Source organism: Echeneis naucrates, chromosome 15 (genome assembly GCF_900963305.1).
Source record: "Echeneis naucrates chromosome 15, fEcheNa1.1, whole genome shotgun sequence".
NCBI lineage: Eukaryota > Metazoa > Chordata > Actinopteri > Carangiformes > Echeneidae > Echeneis > Echeneis naucrates.
The window spans coordinates 20,833,815-20,851,951 of record NC_042525.1 but is presented as its reverse complement, the minus strand read 5'-3'; the positions used below and the strand labels follow the sequence as shown (position 1 = coordinate 20,851,951).

At 41.5% G+C, this 18,137-nt stretch overlaps 1 protein-coding gene across 6 annotated transcripts in view; it reads right to left on the bottom strand.

Moving 5' to 3' along the window:
• Positions 1–15,190, bottom strand: part of vps8 (VPS8 subunit of CORVET complex) — a 95,178-nt gene extending 79,988 nt beyond the window's left edge. For 2 of the 6 annotated variants that reach the window (XM_029520536.1, XM_029520538.1), the window contains exons 1-7: positions 15,061–15,190; positions 12,446–12,514; positions 10,612–10,784; positions 10,382–10,478; positions 10,249–10,281; positions 9,794–9,848; positions 878–1,002 (exon numbers count right to left, since the gene is read on the bottom strand). In XM_029520536.1, the coding sequence (XP_029376396.1) occupies positions 878–1,002; positions 9,794–9,848; positions 10,249–10,281; positions 10,382–10,478; positions 10,612–10,784; positions 12,446–12,514; positions 15,061–15,132 (624 nt within the window). In that variant the 5' untranslated portion in view covers positions 15,133–15,190. Of the gene's footprint in view, positions 1–877; positions 1,003–2,173; positions 2,180–9,793; positions 9,849–10,248; positions 10,282–10,381; positions 10,785–12,445; positions 12,515–15,060 lie in introns of those variants that run through there. The other 4 variants (XM_029520539.1, XM_029520540.1, XM_029520541.1 and 1 more) reach the window with 3 other exon arrangements.
• Positions 15,191–18,137: the final 2,947 nt, after the last annotated feature.

Here is an 18,137-nt window from a genome sequence, read left to right as displayed (position 1 = left end):
CAGACAGGTAAGCAGGTTGTGAGAGATAGACATTTAGGCAGAAACCAAGGTGGGAGCATATATAGTAAAAAGTATTGGACCCAAAATTTAACGCTTTGTTTCATAGGTTCATGAGGATCATGTATCCATACTGACTGTACTAAGAATCTTCAATCGGTGTGATAGTAATAAAACCAGTTAAGTACCTGACAGTCTTACCAGGTTTCTAAGCATATCCAACTGAATGTGGTGATCTACTGTATCAACAGCAGCGCTTTGATCCAGCAGCAACGGGACTGAGTCCATGGTACTCTTTATCATTAACAATTTTTAAAAGGGCTGTCAGTACTGTGATTTGTCCTAAAACCAGATTGATATTTCTCTAAAATACTGTTCTTATTTAAAAAATTGACAATATTTCAAAGCTTGTACTCAATCAATAAAATGGTTTTAAAAGTGATTTGGGGATTGGATCTAAAAGGGCCTGTGGACGGCACAGCCATTCGTCTTTTTATTTTAAGATTTAAAAAAAAAAAAAAAAACGTTGCTTTTTTTTTTTCTTTAATAAAAAACGGAAAATTTGGTTGTTATCCGTTGTAATTTCATGCGTTTAAATGGAAAGTGGGAATTAAAATACGACCGTGGAAAACTCCTTTCTCTATTTCCTGTTTTCTTTCTGCTCTGTGACCCGGAAGTTGTACCATGAGTGAGACAACAGAGGGGTGCATCATCAGAGGGCATCAGAAAACAATTTAAAAGCTTGCGCTGCTGGGCTCAGGCTTGAATACAAACATAGCACCATTCGTATTAATTCCTTAAAGGTTTAAAAATAGAGGGAAAAGAAAAGCATATTTGTGTTTTTTGTGTGTGTATGTGTGCATATCAGTGGACTCAGTACCTGCCCATTGGCAAACCCACAGAGAAGTCGCGAGCAGTCATGGTTGATGCTGAGGGCAGAGACAGCTCCAAACTCTGCCCCCGTTGTTTTGGTTCCCAGACACAGCCGCAGGGCCTGGTTGGTATCTGGAGAGATGAGGACAAATCATTTTAGAAAAATAGAAACTGAGTTGTTTTTTTTTTTTTTTTTGTTCTCAAATTTAAAAGGGGGAAAGAGGAAACAAAAATCAGCACAAAACTCTGGCGCTCTGTGTGTGACTCAGGATTGGGACATAGAGGTGTTCAGAGTGGGAGTCGAATCTTGTGTATAAAATTTGGTGAAGATTGGACATTGTATGTTGGCGTTACAAGGACTTCCTTTCCCATGGCAACACATTGAAATTGGTGACAGGCTAAGATACTTGACAAAAAAGATTTTTGATAGTGTTTCATTTTCAAGGTCTTCAGAGGACAATCAGCAAATGTGAAGTCATTTGGATGGCTGACACCCTGTTTGAGTGAGAATACTGGTCCTTTTACTTTTTTTATGCAGCTCCTAATGATACAGATGTGTACCAATTTTGGTTCATGTAAATCAATCCTGAGCAGGGGCATTTTAAATTTCAAGGTAATTTTTTGAGTCATCCCTGTGTAGAATATGAAATAGGCCTGGACCTGAAGCATGTGTACAAATTTTGGGGCAGATTGGATGATGGATGATGGAGTTATGAAGATTTCCTGTCTTACAGCAACACATTGAAATCAGCGCCAAGCCACACCTTTCAGGAATGAACAAGATCATATCATCTTCAAGGTCTTGAGATGATGCTCAGTGATTCTGAAATAGTTTGGATTAAAATTGTTGGACCTGAAAGAGACTTCCAGCATCTAGTAGGTGGTACTCTAAGTCTGACTCAATATTAATACATGTTATACAACAGCTGGTTCCAATCAAGTAATTTGAGTACAACAGCATTGGGACTTTTTACAGACATTGTTACTCTGCTGTACAGGCGTTCTAATGACCGTTAATTAACGTTACATAATTTGTTAACTACCTTAGATTGTGACAAACTTTGCACTGCAAAAGTGTGTGTATATATATATATATATATATATATATATATATATATAATGTATAAATGTATACCAAACCAGAAATCAAATTAAGAAAAGCAATACAAATTGATTATTGCAGAAACCAAAGGACAAAGCATGCATCAGAGCAGCTTGGCAAAAACAAAATGGGTATGAGCAGTAATGGCTCAGAATCAATCCAGCCAGACAGAACATGAATAAAATTTGCAAGGAAGCATACCTTTTCCTGCTCCGGCATCATTGTTAGCAGTAAAAAAGAGAAGATGTATAGTTCCAGTCACATCTCAAATGCATCACTATTAAAACTTCAGACACATTTCATATCTGTGGACTCATATTTCCTCAAATATGAGGTTGTGTGTGAGTTTGTATTTTCAAATGATAATTTGACTGTTGATAACTCACACAACAGCTGTATTCATTGATTACAAATGCTCGTCCTTAGGGATTGACTCAGCCCATCTCTTCTCCATAGTGTCACTATGACTTTCGTGATTACTGAAACTACTGTTACATCTTTACCACTGTTATTGCTGTCCAGTTAGGGTTACTATTAGTGTTATTAGGGTTACTATTAGTGTCCTTCACACAGTATGTGAGGAAAAAGAACTGTGTCTCAGACATGGTGGTCTGCAGTATGGGGACTCCACAGGGAACAGTCTTGGCTCCTTTCCTTTTCACCCTGTACACTGCAGACTTCAGGCACAGTTCTGCACACTGCCATCTGCAGAACTTCTCTGGCAACTCTGCAATCGTCAGCCTCATCACTGACGACGATGACAGGGAATACAGAGAACTGATCAAGTACTTCGTGGACTGGTGTCAGTGGAACCGCCTCCAGATAAACACGGGGAAAACCAAGGAGCTGGTGGTGGATTTCCGCAGACACAATCACGCCCCCCAATCACCAGTGAACATCCAGGGAATGGACATAGAGAGAGTGGACTCTTATAAGTACCTGGGTGTTCACCTGAATAATAAACTGGACTGGACTCATAACACCCATGCACATTATAAGAAAGGTCAGAGCAGACTCTACCTGCTGCGGAAACTCAGGTCCTTTGGAGTGCAGGGAGCGCTCCTGAGAACCTTCTTTGACTCTGTTGTGGCATTAGCCATCTTCTCTAGAGCGGTCTGCTGGAGCAGCATTATCTCTACAGCTGACAGGAAGAGACTCGGTAAACTGATAAAGAAAGCCAGCTCTGTCTTAGGTTGCCCCCTTGAGTCTGTGCAGTTGGTGGGAGAGAGGAAGATGATAGCAAAGCTATGATCAATAATGGACAATGCCTCCCACCCCACGCAGGACACCATCAGTGCACTGTGCAGCTCCTTCACCCCAAGTGTGTGAAGGAGAGATATCGTAGGTCCTTCCTTCCTGCTGCTGTAAAACTGTTTAGTGACCAGGACTGACCGCCCAGTAGACACCACACACACTAAGAATAATACTGTGCAATATTTATATAAAAGGGAAGGAAACTGGCCAGTTACAACTGCTGCTATGGGTAGTACTACCTGCTATTGTGTGTCTCTGTTGTTTGCTGTTTGATTGACGTTCTCTCTATCTCCTAAATTAAAAATCTTGCTGCTCCAACAACGTGAATTTCCCCATTGTGGGACAATAAAGGAAATATAATCTAATCAATTTTTATTATTACTGCCACGATTGCTATCATAATTAGTGCAACTCTTACTGTAACTTTTACTGTCACTATTTGTTACGATCACTGTCATTTCTTCTCTATTTTCCCCCCTACAGAACAGAAAAACAATTCATCTGTGTTTAAACCTTTCTGAAAGATATTTAAAGTCACAAGAGGCTCTTTCAACTCCTTTACACTTAAGTATACTTACTGAACACAGTCCACTGGAATAATAAATACACACAATAGTGATTAAATCAATCTTATCAACTGGTCTACTGTTCTATCATAACCTTGTGAACTGATATACAAATATTTGTGCTTTTAGACAAAGCAGATATTTCTCAACAGTGCCTGCGTTATCACTTCAGTCTGTGCAAAACACGTCACCCTTTACAGAAGACTGGTGCCTTGTTATTTTGTTAAAAGGAGATATTTTTACTGATGTCAATGTCCACCGAGCACAAGCCTCATTCACACACGGTCTGTGAACAGAATAGTGCTGATCCTCATCAGTCTCTGCTATGATAGCTATGGTTAACTTGTGACTGTTGCATGACAATGCATCCTTAGCCTCCTAATCTCCTAAGGTATATACAAAAGCACAGGCCATATTTAATCAGTCAAACTGCTTCAGCCATAGTGATATAGTGGTTATCAGGTCCGGGAACAGAATTGAGCAGGCAGCTGATACAGTACAGATAGAAGGCAGGTACTAAAGATCCTGATAACCTGAGTCAATACAGAGCTACTATTTCAAAAGCAGTGCAACTGAGGACCAAATCTGAAACCTGGGCCAACAGTTTCGGCTCAAACAACAGCCTGGAGCTTTTTAATCCCAAGTTGAAGAAGGTGAGTGAGTTCACATTTACATATTTAAGAACTGTTCACAGCAGATACTCATGATGCAATCAACAGCATCAGCAACCAGGTATAAACAAGCTATTATTTACTCATCAGCAGTTCGTAATCAATGTTCTTGTAATTTTGCTGTAGTCTAGGATTGTAGTTGTGTGTTTCAATCATACTAAGTACATCTGATTTGATTTGAGCTATATTTTTATTTTGAGTTCAGTTTGAGATTTGTCTCAGTCGCAGAATATGATCAAACTATATTACCACTGTCTTCAGTTCTCATGTTCACAAGAGATTTTATATACAAGCACTGTAAGAAAACTAAAATTGTAGTATATGGTATTTAAAGTATATTTAATTATGGCTTTTGTGTGAGCTGATTCTATCTAATTTCCAGTACATATCTGCTGCTCCTCCATCTACTGCCCCACACCTCATCACAATGCCTCATCGCAACTGCTCTGTGGAGATTAACAACAACTCAGGCTGCTACACTCTGGCCAACCCGAGGTTACATGCTGCTTTTGTACTTGTCTTCTTCTAAAGTTTAAAACCTGGCATAAGCAAGTGTTGCACTGATAACATTGAATAGATGTAAGAAGACAATGTATCGCAAATGGGGGGGAGATGAAAAATCACATCTTCAAAAAAAATCCTCAATTTTTTACTTTGCTAAAATAGTTAAGAGTTTTTACAGTTACAGTAAAGCAAGTTGATAAATCTTACAGGTGAAGAAAAGAAAGAACGATAGTAAAAGAAACAGATCTTCAGAAAATCTGGATGACTGAGAACCTCCAGATACCTTTAGTTTTTATATCAAAGAAGAAAAAATATAAATGTCAATAACCACATGAGAAATATATGCAGAGTTTGGAAAAATACAAATTTGAGGACCATATGTATTAGGGTAGGAGCCAAGGTCAAGTCAGGGGCTAGAGGTGAGCTGCAGCTTCACATCTCTGCATTTGATAACAAATTTGACTTTTCACAGACATCAGTTCTGACTAATTATTTGTTCACATAATAACTATAAAGCTAAAGGTGTAAGCCCCACTCCTAACAAGAACAATTAAAAAAAAAAAGGCTCAAATAAAAGGGAGGGTGCCAGTTAGGGCTGGGCGATAAAATGATAATGATTGCAAATAAACTTTTCCTCAACAGAAATATAAAGCATGGTCGATAGAACTGGTTCCATCCATGTTTTGACAGACAACACAAACAGCCAATGATAATGAGAATCGCGCCATGCCAAGCCAGCTAGAAAAGCTTCTGACTAGTCAGAATTAAGATTTTAGTTACATAATCATTTTATTTCTTTGAAATACAGTTCTACAAGGTCTGTAGTACATTTCATATGTTTAACTTCTGACAGAAAATAAATTATATTTAAACCAACATTAATGTGTAATCTTCTCACATAGGAGTAAAAAAGAACCTTTAGAACTCAAATACACCTCACGGTGATACTTGGACACGTCATCAGTGATAAACCTGGGGTCATAGGGTGTTTTGGGTCTTTAATCAGACACCCTCACCCGGGCGACCCAGCTGGGGGTGATGACACCCCGGTGACCAAGTAGCACACAACGGATCCCCCCTATGGATCAACAGCCACCGGGAGGCCTTTTCTGCTGCCTCAAGGATGTTCTTGGTGGCTTTCCTCGACTGCAGTCCTTTAATGCCAAGTAGTTTGAACACTCGCTGTAGTGAGTGACCTGCAAAACCTCTGCACCCGGTTTCGATTTGAGTATTTGGCCCCGTTGTGCTCATTGCCTTCGTCAATCCGGTCCTCCCAGGGGACAGTCAGCTCCAGTAGCACCACTTGCTGGGTTGACTCCAATGTTAACACCATGTCTGGGCAAAGTGAAGTGGTAGTGATGTTGGCCAAGAACTTCAGTTGCCTTCCCAAGTCAACTTGGAGGTGCCAGTCACGAGCGGTGGTGAGGAGCCCTCCTGAGGAGTTGGTCTGGTGGTTTGCCTTCTGCCCTGCTCTGATGAAGGTGACTGACTGCTTTGGGGTGACCTGGGACTTGCTGTTTTGTATCGCTGTGCAGATGGAATCCACCAAGGATTTTAAAAACTTGGTCATGGCACCAGAGATACCGCCCCCGCTTTTGGGCAACAGCTCAGGATGTGCTCCAAGCTGCCCCTCCTCTGGCACAGTTTGCACTCCGGAGTGTCTGCTAGGTGCCAGATGTGCAGGTTAGCCGGGTTTGGGAGGGCATCGCACACAGACTGTATGAGTAACTTTGTACACAGAGGTTCAGCTCTCTAGAGCACTGCCCAGGTGAGTTTGAGAGGTTCCACATGCTCCCACCTTGTCCATGCTCCTTGCTTGAAAATGCTGACCATCTAGCTGCAACATTGTTCCTCCACTTCTGCACGGATCTCCTCTTGGACCAGTTGTCGCTTATCCTTGCTGCGGGCCCAGTTGTAGCGTGGCTTAGGAAAGCTACCAAGGCCTGCACGCCCCATTGCCACGGTGCCCACCAAGGTCTTGTGCCTCAGCTGTGCCACTACTCTGCCTAAGGCTTTGTGTGTCTGCCACTTCCTCCCAGTCTTAACGATTCCTGCCGAGGCCACCTTGACATCTGCAGAGTCCCTGTACATCATTACCTCTCTGGAGCGGGTGACTTTGAATTCCTCCAAGAGTCCACTGAGAGGGAGGTGCAGCTTGGTGGACTGGCCATATAGGGCAATGCTGTTCAAGGTCCGAGGGAGCCTCAGCCATTTCCTTAGAAACCGCCTGAGTGTCTTCTCTAGTACCTCTACCGTTGTCATTGGCGCCTCGTAGATTAACTGGGGCCAGAGTATTCTAGGCAAGACTCTGTGCTGTTAAAACCTGGCCTTGAGCTTTGGTGGGAGACCAGATTTGTCAATGGCTGTGAGCCAAGAAGTCAGGTCACTCTTGGTCTGCTGCAAAGCCACTGCATCCTTTAGGGAGCTGTAAAAAGATTTTGCCCAGGCTCTTGACGGGTCTTTCAGTCACGCTTGGAATCTTGGTCCCTCCAATTGTAAAGCAGCAATGATCGGCCACTTCATCTTTTTTCATTACTAGAGGCATCCATAAAGGCTCTTATGGCGGGCCGCCGCGTCCCAGATCTTGATTTTGGCCCTCTGCATTCAACCTCCGCAGACTTGACCATCATATTCATGGCCAAGGAGAACACCGACACCGAGATTGTACAGCCGTTGAATATGTCCTTCTCTAGGCGATGCCAGGCAGATGTTACTTGGTTTGAAATGAAATCATTGTAGTAGTCCATGATGAGGTTGCAGATCTTCCCAGGAACGTGGTGTCTTGTCAGTGCAGTTTCAACAACTTTGTGTGGGATAGATCCATAGGCATTGGTTAAGTCAAGCCATAGAATTGCCAAGTCTCCTTTGCTTTCCCTTGCCTCCCGAATCAACTGTGTCACCACTCCTGTATGCTCCAGGCACCCAGGCACTCCAGGAACTCACCCCTTCTGGACAGAGGTGTCCATGTAGGCATAACTTGGTTAGTCGTTGCTCAAAATCTTGCTCAACGCTGAGCAGCAAGGTTATACAAAACTGCTCTATGTTCCTGGAGTTCTCTTCCTTCGGGATCCAGACGCCTTCAGCGTGTCTCCACTGGGCAGCGACTTTCCCTCTCTGCCATATCACCTTCAAGATCATCCACAGACGCTTGAGGAGCCATAGACCTGCTTTAAACTTAACAGAAATAGTTAATTGTTTATACCATGATATATCGACTGATATGAAATATCATGATAGGATTTTGTTCCATATCGCCCAGCCCTAGTGCCTGTTAAATGTTTTGTGTAAGTGAGATATCTGATATGAAGAGGTGCTGTTCCTTTAGTCATTTGGCATCCACTCTGATCCACCAGTACATAGTTAAGCGGAAAATTTAACTGAAGCTGGGAGCATTCTATATTGGTGCCTGTGACATCATCCCAAAACCAGCTTCTGAAAGTGGTGGTTTGATTAAGTGGCCTGGTAATGAACTTCAAAAGGAATGGCTGAGGGAATTACAGGTTACAATATCACATCAAGGGGTCTATAATGATTTAACTCATGTGACACAGTTGACTCAGTGGTTGGGTTCAAGCGACCCCTTAACAACAAGTTTGTGTCTTTAGGGTGTTCACCGAGAGCGGCTGCTGTGAGGTCCCTCTTCCACCCATGGTGGGTCCCTGTTCGGCTGTCAGTGCCCTGTTCAAGAAGACAACTGGTGCTGCAACTGGAGCTGTTGGTGTTTTCACCTACGACCTTTTCAATGCAGACCTAAACGATTACAGCCACATTATGGCTGTCATGTTTTCAGTGCCCTATGACAGAAACCTCTACTCCAACTGGTTTGCTGTAGGGATATTCGACAGAGGGAACAATTGCGACTACAATCTGTATGATATCATGTACAATGGATGTGAAAACAATTTTGTAAGGGCAAAAGCTGATGGCTCATGCATTTCTTATGAGGGTGACTATGTTGTTGTCAGTGCCTCCATGTCAGACTCAAGTGAAGCGACTCTGAGAGTGAATATTAGTGACACTACTATGTACTAATTGATACAGTCAAGTTGTTCTTACATGTGATGAAGGTGGATTAAATGTTTCAGCCACCTCAACTTTCTGGTAGAGTTGTTATTTAGCTGAAGTAGTGCTCAGTAATCACTGTCCATTTCTAAAGCTGATGTCTGACAAATAAAAACTTCAGATCTATCAGATTCTGTAATCACTATCTGTCCAGATCAGTGACTTCAACATTCTTAAGTCTGAGCTGCCACAGTGTCTAATCCAACCAGTAAAAAAAACATGCACACATGCTCGCACACAGCTGTACTGACAATAGTGCCGATTTTCTTAAATTAAATCTGCTTTAAAGACCAGAATCAAGCACTTAACAGAGAATCTTAAATCTTACATCATGGAACTGCTCTCCTCAGACATGAATCATATGTATTGATTCATGCCTGAACTCAAACCTCTTGGAGGAACCTTCCAGCTTGCTGAGAGGCAAGGTGTTAGTGTTTACAAAAAGGCCATGGCACGACAGAAAGTATACAGATACGTTTGCCTTTTTAACCTGTCCTCAGGATGACATGGTCTGAGAGGATGTTGACTGAAAACCTAAATGTAAAGGGGGGACTTAATCTGAAACTGATGACACCTGTATCAAGTGTGGATGACAGGAACGAACACTGGAGGGCAGGAAAGTGTAAACTCCACAATCGTCAGTCTGGGTTTGTGTAAACATGTATGTCTCTGTTTGTCATGACTCCATCTCTCTATATCTAAGTCTGAATCACTTCAGTAACTAGACTCTGCAATCTAAAAAGAATGATCAGGTCAAGACTCACCAAAAACCAGAGCCAGACCATGAGACGTCCCCACAGCAATCACACTTGACACTGTCTGAACAAAAACAAAAAAAAATAAATATATATATATATATATATATATATATGTGTGTTGGAGAAGCTCAGGTGACATACAGTTGTCCACAAAAACATATACATCTGTGTATTAATGTCACACAATGAATACTAAGCTCTGCAGCTGTTCACTTGAGAGCCAGGAGTCATCACCTGATGACCTTTCTCTTCCTGTTTCTCACAGCTGAGAAATATGTTATGTAAACATTGCTCTAGGTTTGATGAATGTCCTATAAAACAGCCTACTGTACAGAAGCAGAGTGATTTTACAGGTGACCATGTGATCAGTACCTCTGGCATCCTTCTGTTCCTATTTGCACCATCATCATTAGTGTTCGACATGACATCACCTCTATTTTGACATAATTACTAATACTCACTATGGCAGTTGGTAGCCCAGCATCCACTTTGTCCTGAGTGAGAGGGACACAGATATTAACAGAGTGACCAGTGGTGCATACGGTCTGTTTGTGTGTAGGTGTGTCAGTATGAGTGTGTTTGTGAATGTCTTACAGCAGCAGAGACGATCTGAGCAGAGATCCCCTTCAACAGATTGTGTCGAAGAACAGAGCCATGAACGGTGGTGTTCAAATCCACTGTTTTCCGCTTTCTTCACACATAAAAATATATCGACATGTACATGCACACACAGATTAAATTACCTATTTTATTAGCTACAGTGATATCTGCATTTACTGCTTGTGTCTGGGGAATGTTTAGTTGTGGGAGCAAATCCCACTCACTGCTCAAGAATATTGTGTCTTTGTGTGTCTGTGAGTTCATGCCGTTTGAGGTGTGCTGGGTCTCCACTGTCAGAGCTGGCTAGAGAGGATGTTTCACAGGAGTGCGCATCCATGTTATCTGTGCTCAGTACACATGTGTCTTCCAAAACAAATGGCTCCTCTTCATCCTCCAACTGTAGACACACACACACACACACACACACACACACACACACACACACACACACACACACACACACACACACACACACACACACACACACACACACACACACACACACACACACACACACACACACACACACACACACACACACACACACACACACACACACACACGATTAATATAAGGTTGAAAGGCAGAAAATCTAGTCTACGCATTCATTGCTCCTAGGCTGGACTACTCTAACTCATTACAATCTGGATGTCCAAACAAATCTCTGAAAGGCCTTCAGTTGATTCAGAACGCTGCTGCATGATTATTAACAGGAACTAGAAAAAGGGATCACATTTCTCCTGTTTTAGCTTCTCTTCATTGGCTGCTGTTAAAATTCAGAATAGAATTCAAAATCCTTCTGTTAACGTATTAAGCTCTTAAAGACCAAGCTCCATCATATCTCAGAGAGCTTATAGTTCATTACTGTCCTAGTAAGCCACTCCGCTCTCTAGATGGAGGTTTACTTGTAGTTACTAGAGTCTCCAAGAGTAAATCTGGAGGCAGATCTTTCAGTTATCAGGCTCCTCTTCTACAGAACCAACTTCCAGTCCAGGGGCAGACTATTTAGCAATTTTCAAGACCAGGCTTAAAACTTTCTATATTACAGAGCTTATAGCTAAAAAGTCACTTACTTTCACTTACTACTTAGCTATGCTCCCATAGGCCTAGACTGCTGGGGGAAGCACTGAGCATCGGTCTGTCTTTGTCTTCCTCTCCCTGCCCCTTGCATGCGCTGACATACTACTGACCATGTTTCCCCGAAGTCCCTGTTCTAACCATGTTTTCCCCAAAGAACTCTAGTCTTCATATAGTATCATATGTTCCTGCTTAAATCTGTGTTGAATATCTCCTCCTCCTGCTCTCATTCTCTCCCTACTCCCCCCTCCAAGAGGCTGGTTCTGCCTCTTAAGGCTGTGATACTGTTGATCCCCATATGAGCTTTTATTGTATACGGACATGAAACAGGATACACAGTCCTGTGTAATATTCATCTCTGAATATTCTGAACACAATCTGCCTGCATGTCTTCCTTGAACATTGTGTTAGATTTCTTTAAACTGTAAGCCATTCATTTCATGGAAAAGATATAAAATTAATCAGTGAGCTTGTTGTCCCCTCTTAAAGAAAGTTTTTTCCTTGCCACTCTCACCAAGTGCTTGCTCATGGGGATATCTGTTGGGTCTCTTAAAATAATTTTATAAAACCTTTGATCTAGACCTGCTCAGTATGTAAAGTGCCTTGACGCAACTTTGTTATGATGTGGTGTAAGAATACACACAAACAAAAACACACACAATTTCAGAGTAGTTAAAACAGACCGGTCAAATTTGACCAGGAACACTAAAGAAAGGGGTGGGAGGTGAACATGACAGGAAGGTTAACTCGGTTTGTTCCTGAGAACTTATTTTTGTTGACAATAAGCTGATCAATGCAAATAAAAATTAAATTAACTCCAGAACCCTAACAAAGAGAGTCACTCCAGAAGAACCACACTTCAGGACATCAATGTTTAAGACTGTGGAGAGGTGAGACAGTTAATTCAGATAATATCATTGCTAAACAGTTCGTGATACAGTACAGTACCCTCTTGTAGTCAAACAGTAACATGTACTTGACCTCGTTGAGAATGCTCTCCAGTGTGGGGGGTGTGTCCACTTGGGGAATGTCAAACTCCTTATCATCAATCTGAGAAGAATGAAAACAGAATATTAGAGAGCAGAGTGTATTCTCTGTGTCACATCTGAAGCTTCTCCCCGGAACAGCAGCCCAGTCCATACAATTCCATGCTGGAGAACATTAACAGCGACAACACAGCGCAGTCCACATCCTTTTTTTGAGAATTTTATCAAAATAGCTGACTGTTCTCTGCTGGGGAATGTTAAAGACAGGACACATGCTTGCTCCTTACTGTTGTGATACAGAAGGTCCTTACTGTTGGATTCCCTTCATACATTCATTCATTCATTATTCATCTTTTACCACTTATCCATTTCCAGGTCACGGCGGGTGCTGGAGCCATGCCCCCTTGATTTCCCTTTGCCACAAGAACAGAATCCATGACTGCTAATAGCTGGCAGCTATTGATTTGTGTTTATTGAAGTAAATTTAAAAGATCTTACCCCATCAGAAATATGTGCAGAATATCAAATCAGTACCATAAAAGGAGACAGTATTTGTTTCTTAACTGAAGAATGAGTCATGTTTCAGCATCAAACACAAATACATCCATGTTCCAGCTGTGTAGGTGTATTAAGGAGGACTACACCTCACAATGAACAATGGAATCATATTACTTCTGATGAGGGTAGCTCATTATGCACTAACATCACGTATAGACAATGTTTCCCCCAATCCACTGAGCATGCACACAACTGTCTCCAGCTGAGCCAGTTGGAATTCTTTTTGTATGGTTAGAAAATATTTATTTATGAATCTCGGCTATTCTTTCCAGTTGACTATTGATGTATGAGAATGATTTGTATTTTAGGAATGTAATGATCAATGACAGTAAAAGTTACCAATGCCTTTTTAATGGCTATAGACAATGGACTGGCCTCCATAGTAGTCCTGTTGGATCTTAGTGATGCATTTGAAACCATTGACCATAACATGTTATTGCAAAGGCCAGAACATGAAATTGGGATCACAAGAACCACACTAAGTTGGTTTAAATCATTTTTATCAAACAAATATTAGTTTCTTTACATTAACAATGGTTCTTCCTCAAACACTGTAGTTAATCATGGAGTTCCACATTTCTGTACTCGGACCAATCTATTTCACTCTATATATGCCTCCTTAGGGGTTTATTGTCAGGAAGCCCAGCATCAATTCCCAAATGTTATGCTCATGACACTCTTCATTGAACTTGTCAATGAAGCCAAATGAAACGAATCAGCTAGTCAAACTTGGGGCACATCTTACAGACATTAAGGCCTGGGTAACCTGGAACTCCGAAATTATTGTACTTAGTCCTCAGCACCTTAGAGAAGCGTTATCTAATCATCCAACCACTTTTCACGGCATTTCCTTTGCCTTCAGCTCCACTGCTCGGAATCTTGGACTGAGCTTTGACCAGGACCTCAATAACACAAATAACTACTCTGAATCCAGCTGGACACCTAGAGCTGACACGTCACACCTGTCAGTGGCAAAACAGTCGAAGAGATCATCTGAGCCCATCAACGTGCTGCCTTGATGAGTTAACCACTAGATTTCTAAAGTCTGTGCTGAGCACTTTGTTACCACAACTTGCTCAACTAGTCAACATCTCACTTCAGACTGGAACAAAGGCCTTAAAAACTGCTGTCATTTAGCCTCCTCTAAAGAAGAGCAGTCTTGATGCCAAAGTACTAAACAAGTATTGGCCAATATCAAACCAACCATTCTTAAGCAAAGTCCTGGAAATGTGATCAAGGTGACTAATATCCACCTGAGCACGGACACAGGCAAAGTCTCAGTCTTAGGCCCAATCCCAATGTTCTCCCCAATCACTACCCCTAGCCCTCACCCTCGAAAAGAAGCCACAACGTGTAGGGCTTTGTAATCTTCCCTAGGCATTTGAACACCACTTGCAACTTTACCTCATAGTTTACGTTCGGGCACGCAAGTGACTGCGTAGCCCCGGCAGCAACATTGAGTCTACGGTTGCGATCGGTTTTTTAGCATTCATCATGCTTCGGTTGATAAATAAATCAAGAAGTACACGGAGAAGAATATACCATCGACGTCTGTTGTCTCTTGTGAATTTTTTGTGTTTTTTCTTCTCCGACTTCTCCGCATCCTCTAGCTCTCAGGGGGTCGCCATTGTTGTTTGATTCAGTGTGCAAATTATGACGTGCAGCATTCCGGGAAATTTTAACTGACCCTTCCTCGGGAGGTCAGCATCTCAAAACCTTCGATCTGAAAGGCTAGATTTACAGCCCCTACCCCTACATGAAAAGGGAATTGGACACCACAACCCTCATGAGACCGCACAATTTTAAAAAGTAGAGGTAGGGGTTGTATTGGGACAAGCTCTAAAGCTCTGCCTCAAACAAAGCTGTGGTGATTTCAGCAGCATCAATGGCATGATGTTTTCTTCACGATGACCACTTTCAACATTCTAACATAAAAACATAATCTGCAGCGGTGGCATTTTGTATAGCCACATCTCACCGTTCAGAAACGGTGAGAAAACAACCATCAGTTCTTTCCATTACATCACATCAATACGAAGTAGACAGTCTCACCGCGTCCACCTCCACCAGGTTGAGCTGGGAGGAGGCGGAGAGCAGGCTGTTGGCGTCCGGAGAATCCGACATCTCAAAATTTAACCAAAAGTAGAATGGTGGTGTTCGTCTATGAGGCGCATGACAGGGATGACATTATCCCAGTTTCCTCTTCCTCTTCCGCTTCCGCTTCTTTTTCTTCTTGTTCTTGCAACTTTTTATTGTCAGGTGCATACCGCCACCTACCGTATCGGAGGATGGGATGTAGACGGGGTATTCTCTTCTTTACGAGACGAACAAACAACCAATCAAACAGGCACAACAAACTAGTAAAGATATTACAATCAAGATCCTGTTATATACTTGCGGAATCTTTAAGAACAGTTGCTCTCTCGTATTCCCCTTTCTAACGCCCAGTCTATCCGGAACAAAGTTGATGACCTGCAAAGTCCATGTTCTATTTCAACATTCATGTTCATTCATTCAGAAACGCATGTCTATTAGCGTTTACAGATACCTGGCTGTCAGACAGTGACTCGAACGCGGAAATGGCTATTGATGGTTTTGGCGACCCGATCCGCCTCGACCGGGATGCCGGTGTCACTGACAAATGTCACTGGTCGGCGGCAGATATAACAGATATAAGCACTCCTTCATCCATACAACCATTTCCTTCTTGAATGCGTATCAGGGGAGGAGTCGTACTTGAATGTGTGGGTACTCATTTAGCTCATTTGTTGCTGTCTATGATGATGCTCATTAGGATCATGTTTTTCATGATTTTTATGTAATGTTGATCTTGATGCTGCTTATCATTGGTATTGTTGGTGATGATGATGTCCATACTGGTAACATGCACTTTCCCTACTCTGTGTAGTCTATTTACATGTATGCATTTGGCATATTCGGTTTTGTTGTTGTTGTTGTTGTTTTCTTATCAACTATGTCCCAGTGTCTACTGTTGCTTTGGCACACTGTGTTCCCCTTCCCTCTTGGGCTGTGATTGTATGTACCTGTGTGCTTTTGTTTGTCGCTTGTTTGCAAAACCAATTGCCCTACAGGGACAAGTACAAGAAACCTGAACTTGAACTTTGGTTATTAAATTATGTCTCTCTAAAAAATAATTCAGCCTCTTAACTAGTATTTTTTTCCATCCATTTGCACAAATGTGATGTTAATGCTATTAGCCTATAACTGCCAAGACTGCTCCTATCCTTCCCTGGTTTATTAAATGTAAGTATTAATTCACTTTTCCAACTCACCGGCATCCTCCCTATCTCCCAGATGTTATTATTAAATAATTGCAATGCTGGATTCAACACTTGTTCCGATAGCTTTCTATAATTTAACTTATCTCCCCCTGCTGCTGTGTATCCAGTTCCATCTAAAGCTGATAATAGCTCTAACATGGTGATGTTAGCATCCAGTGTACTGACTGATGTGTTATAGCTTTCTTTTTGTGAACATCTCTGTTCTCTTTCATCACTTCTTTCCTTTTCGTGTGCAGCTCATCTAGATGTTTCCCACTATGTACACTGGTGAAGTTATTTCCAGGAGCATTTGCTTTTTCTTTATCTGTAATTGCTAAAACTCCATTTGCTTCTATCACTGGGATTCTCACTGATGCCCTTTCCCCATTAATTTTTTTTTTTTTTTCAGCACTGACCAGACTTCTCCAATATCCACTTCTCTTCCTATTGTGGAGCAGTAATTCCTCCAGGTATTTCTTTTACTATCCTTAATAACTTTACAAGCTATTACCTCTTTCCTCTGATAGTCCATTACTTTTTCCTGGTTTAAGTAGTTTTATAGAGCTTTGAGTGCTTTATCACGCTCTCTGACAGCTACTGTGAATTCCTCATTCCACCAGGGTACCAACTTCCTTGCTCCCCCTATTCCTTTTACTGGGATGCTACTCGGCACTGTACGTCTTATGAGGTTTGTGATTTGAAGCGTACATTCTTCTACTGAACCATCCATTTCAACTGAATCAGCTGCTTCACTACATACCTTTTCAAACATTCCCCAGTCAGCTTTTGAAAAGCACAACTTCTCTATTGTGTCCCTTTCTTGAAAGTTTACATTTGCATTAATGCCACATGTTATGATAAAATGGTCAATTACAGTAGAGTTGTCTTTAATACACCATTCACATGAACTAGCTAAATCACTAGAAATTAATATTAGATCAATGCATGACATTGTGTTGGTTCTCACATCTATTTTTGTTCCATTGCTGTCATTTAAACATTTTTATATCCATCAGTTCCTCAACAATATCTCCATTACTGTCTTTATGATTACTCCCGCAAAGGCTGTTATGTGCATTAAAGTCTCCACACCATATTTCCTTTAGAGTACCAGTCTGTGGCCTGCTTATTACCTGCTGTAGTAATTCTACCTTTAAAGGTTTGCATGGGTTATAGAAGTTGACTATAATTAGGTTTCCATCTGCCTTGCATACTTCTGTGATTACACAATCTAAATGTGTTGTATTGCACAAACTTCTAGCTGCTATCCCCTCTCTTATAAGTGTGATGCATCCCGCTTGACCATCTTTGTTGGATGGGCTGGCAGTGGCTTTAATTTTTTTCATGATTTTTAAGAAAGAGGCATGAGATGGTAATTTAAAATACAAACACGAAGGTGCCATTTATTGTTCCTGACATCAGGCTCCAACAATAATCATCCATTAAAAATCCCTCACTGCCTTTTATATCCTCCCATCTGCAGGAAATTAGTATAGTGTTAGTACTTACATAAAACCAACAACATCACAATAGCATCCCTTGGATACATATTTGCATAAATACAAACTATTACACTAACTCAATAAGGGGAGGTAGATGAATGTATCTACTGTGTATTGGTTGGTCTCTGCTGCTCACCGCTTGCCCTCTGTGAGGTACCCTCTGCCCACTCAAACCTCATTTTATTTATTTTTTTATTATTTTTTCTCATTCTGTTCTGTAGGCCTTTCAATTCCTTCATTCATCTTGACACACCCTATTTGTGATTTTGTACCTATATAAATTTTTAGCTTGTTTTTGCACCCTACAACATCCATATGCACCACCACAGTTGCAGCATTTTGGCTT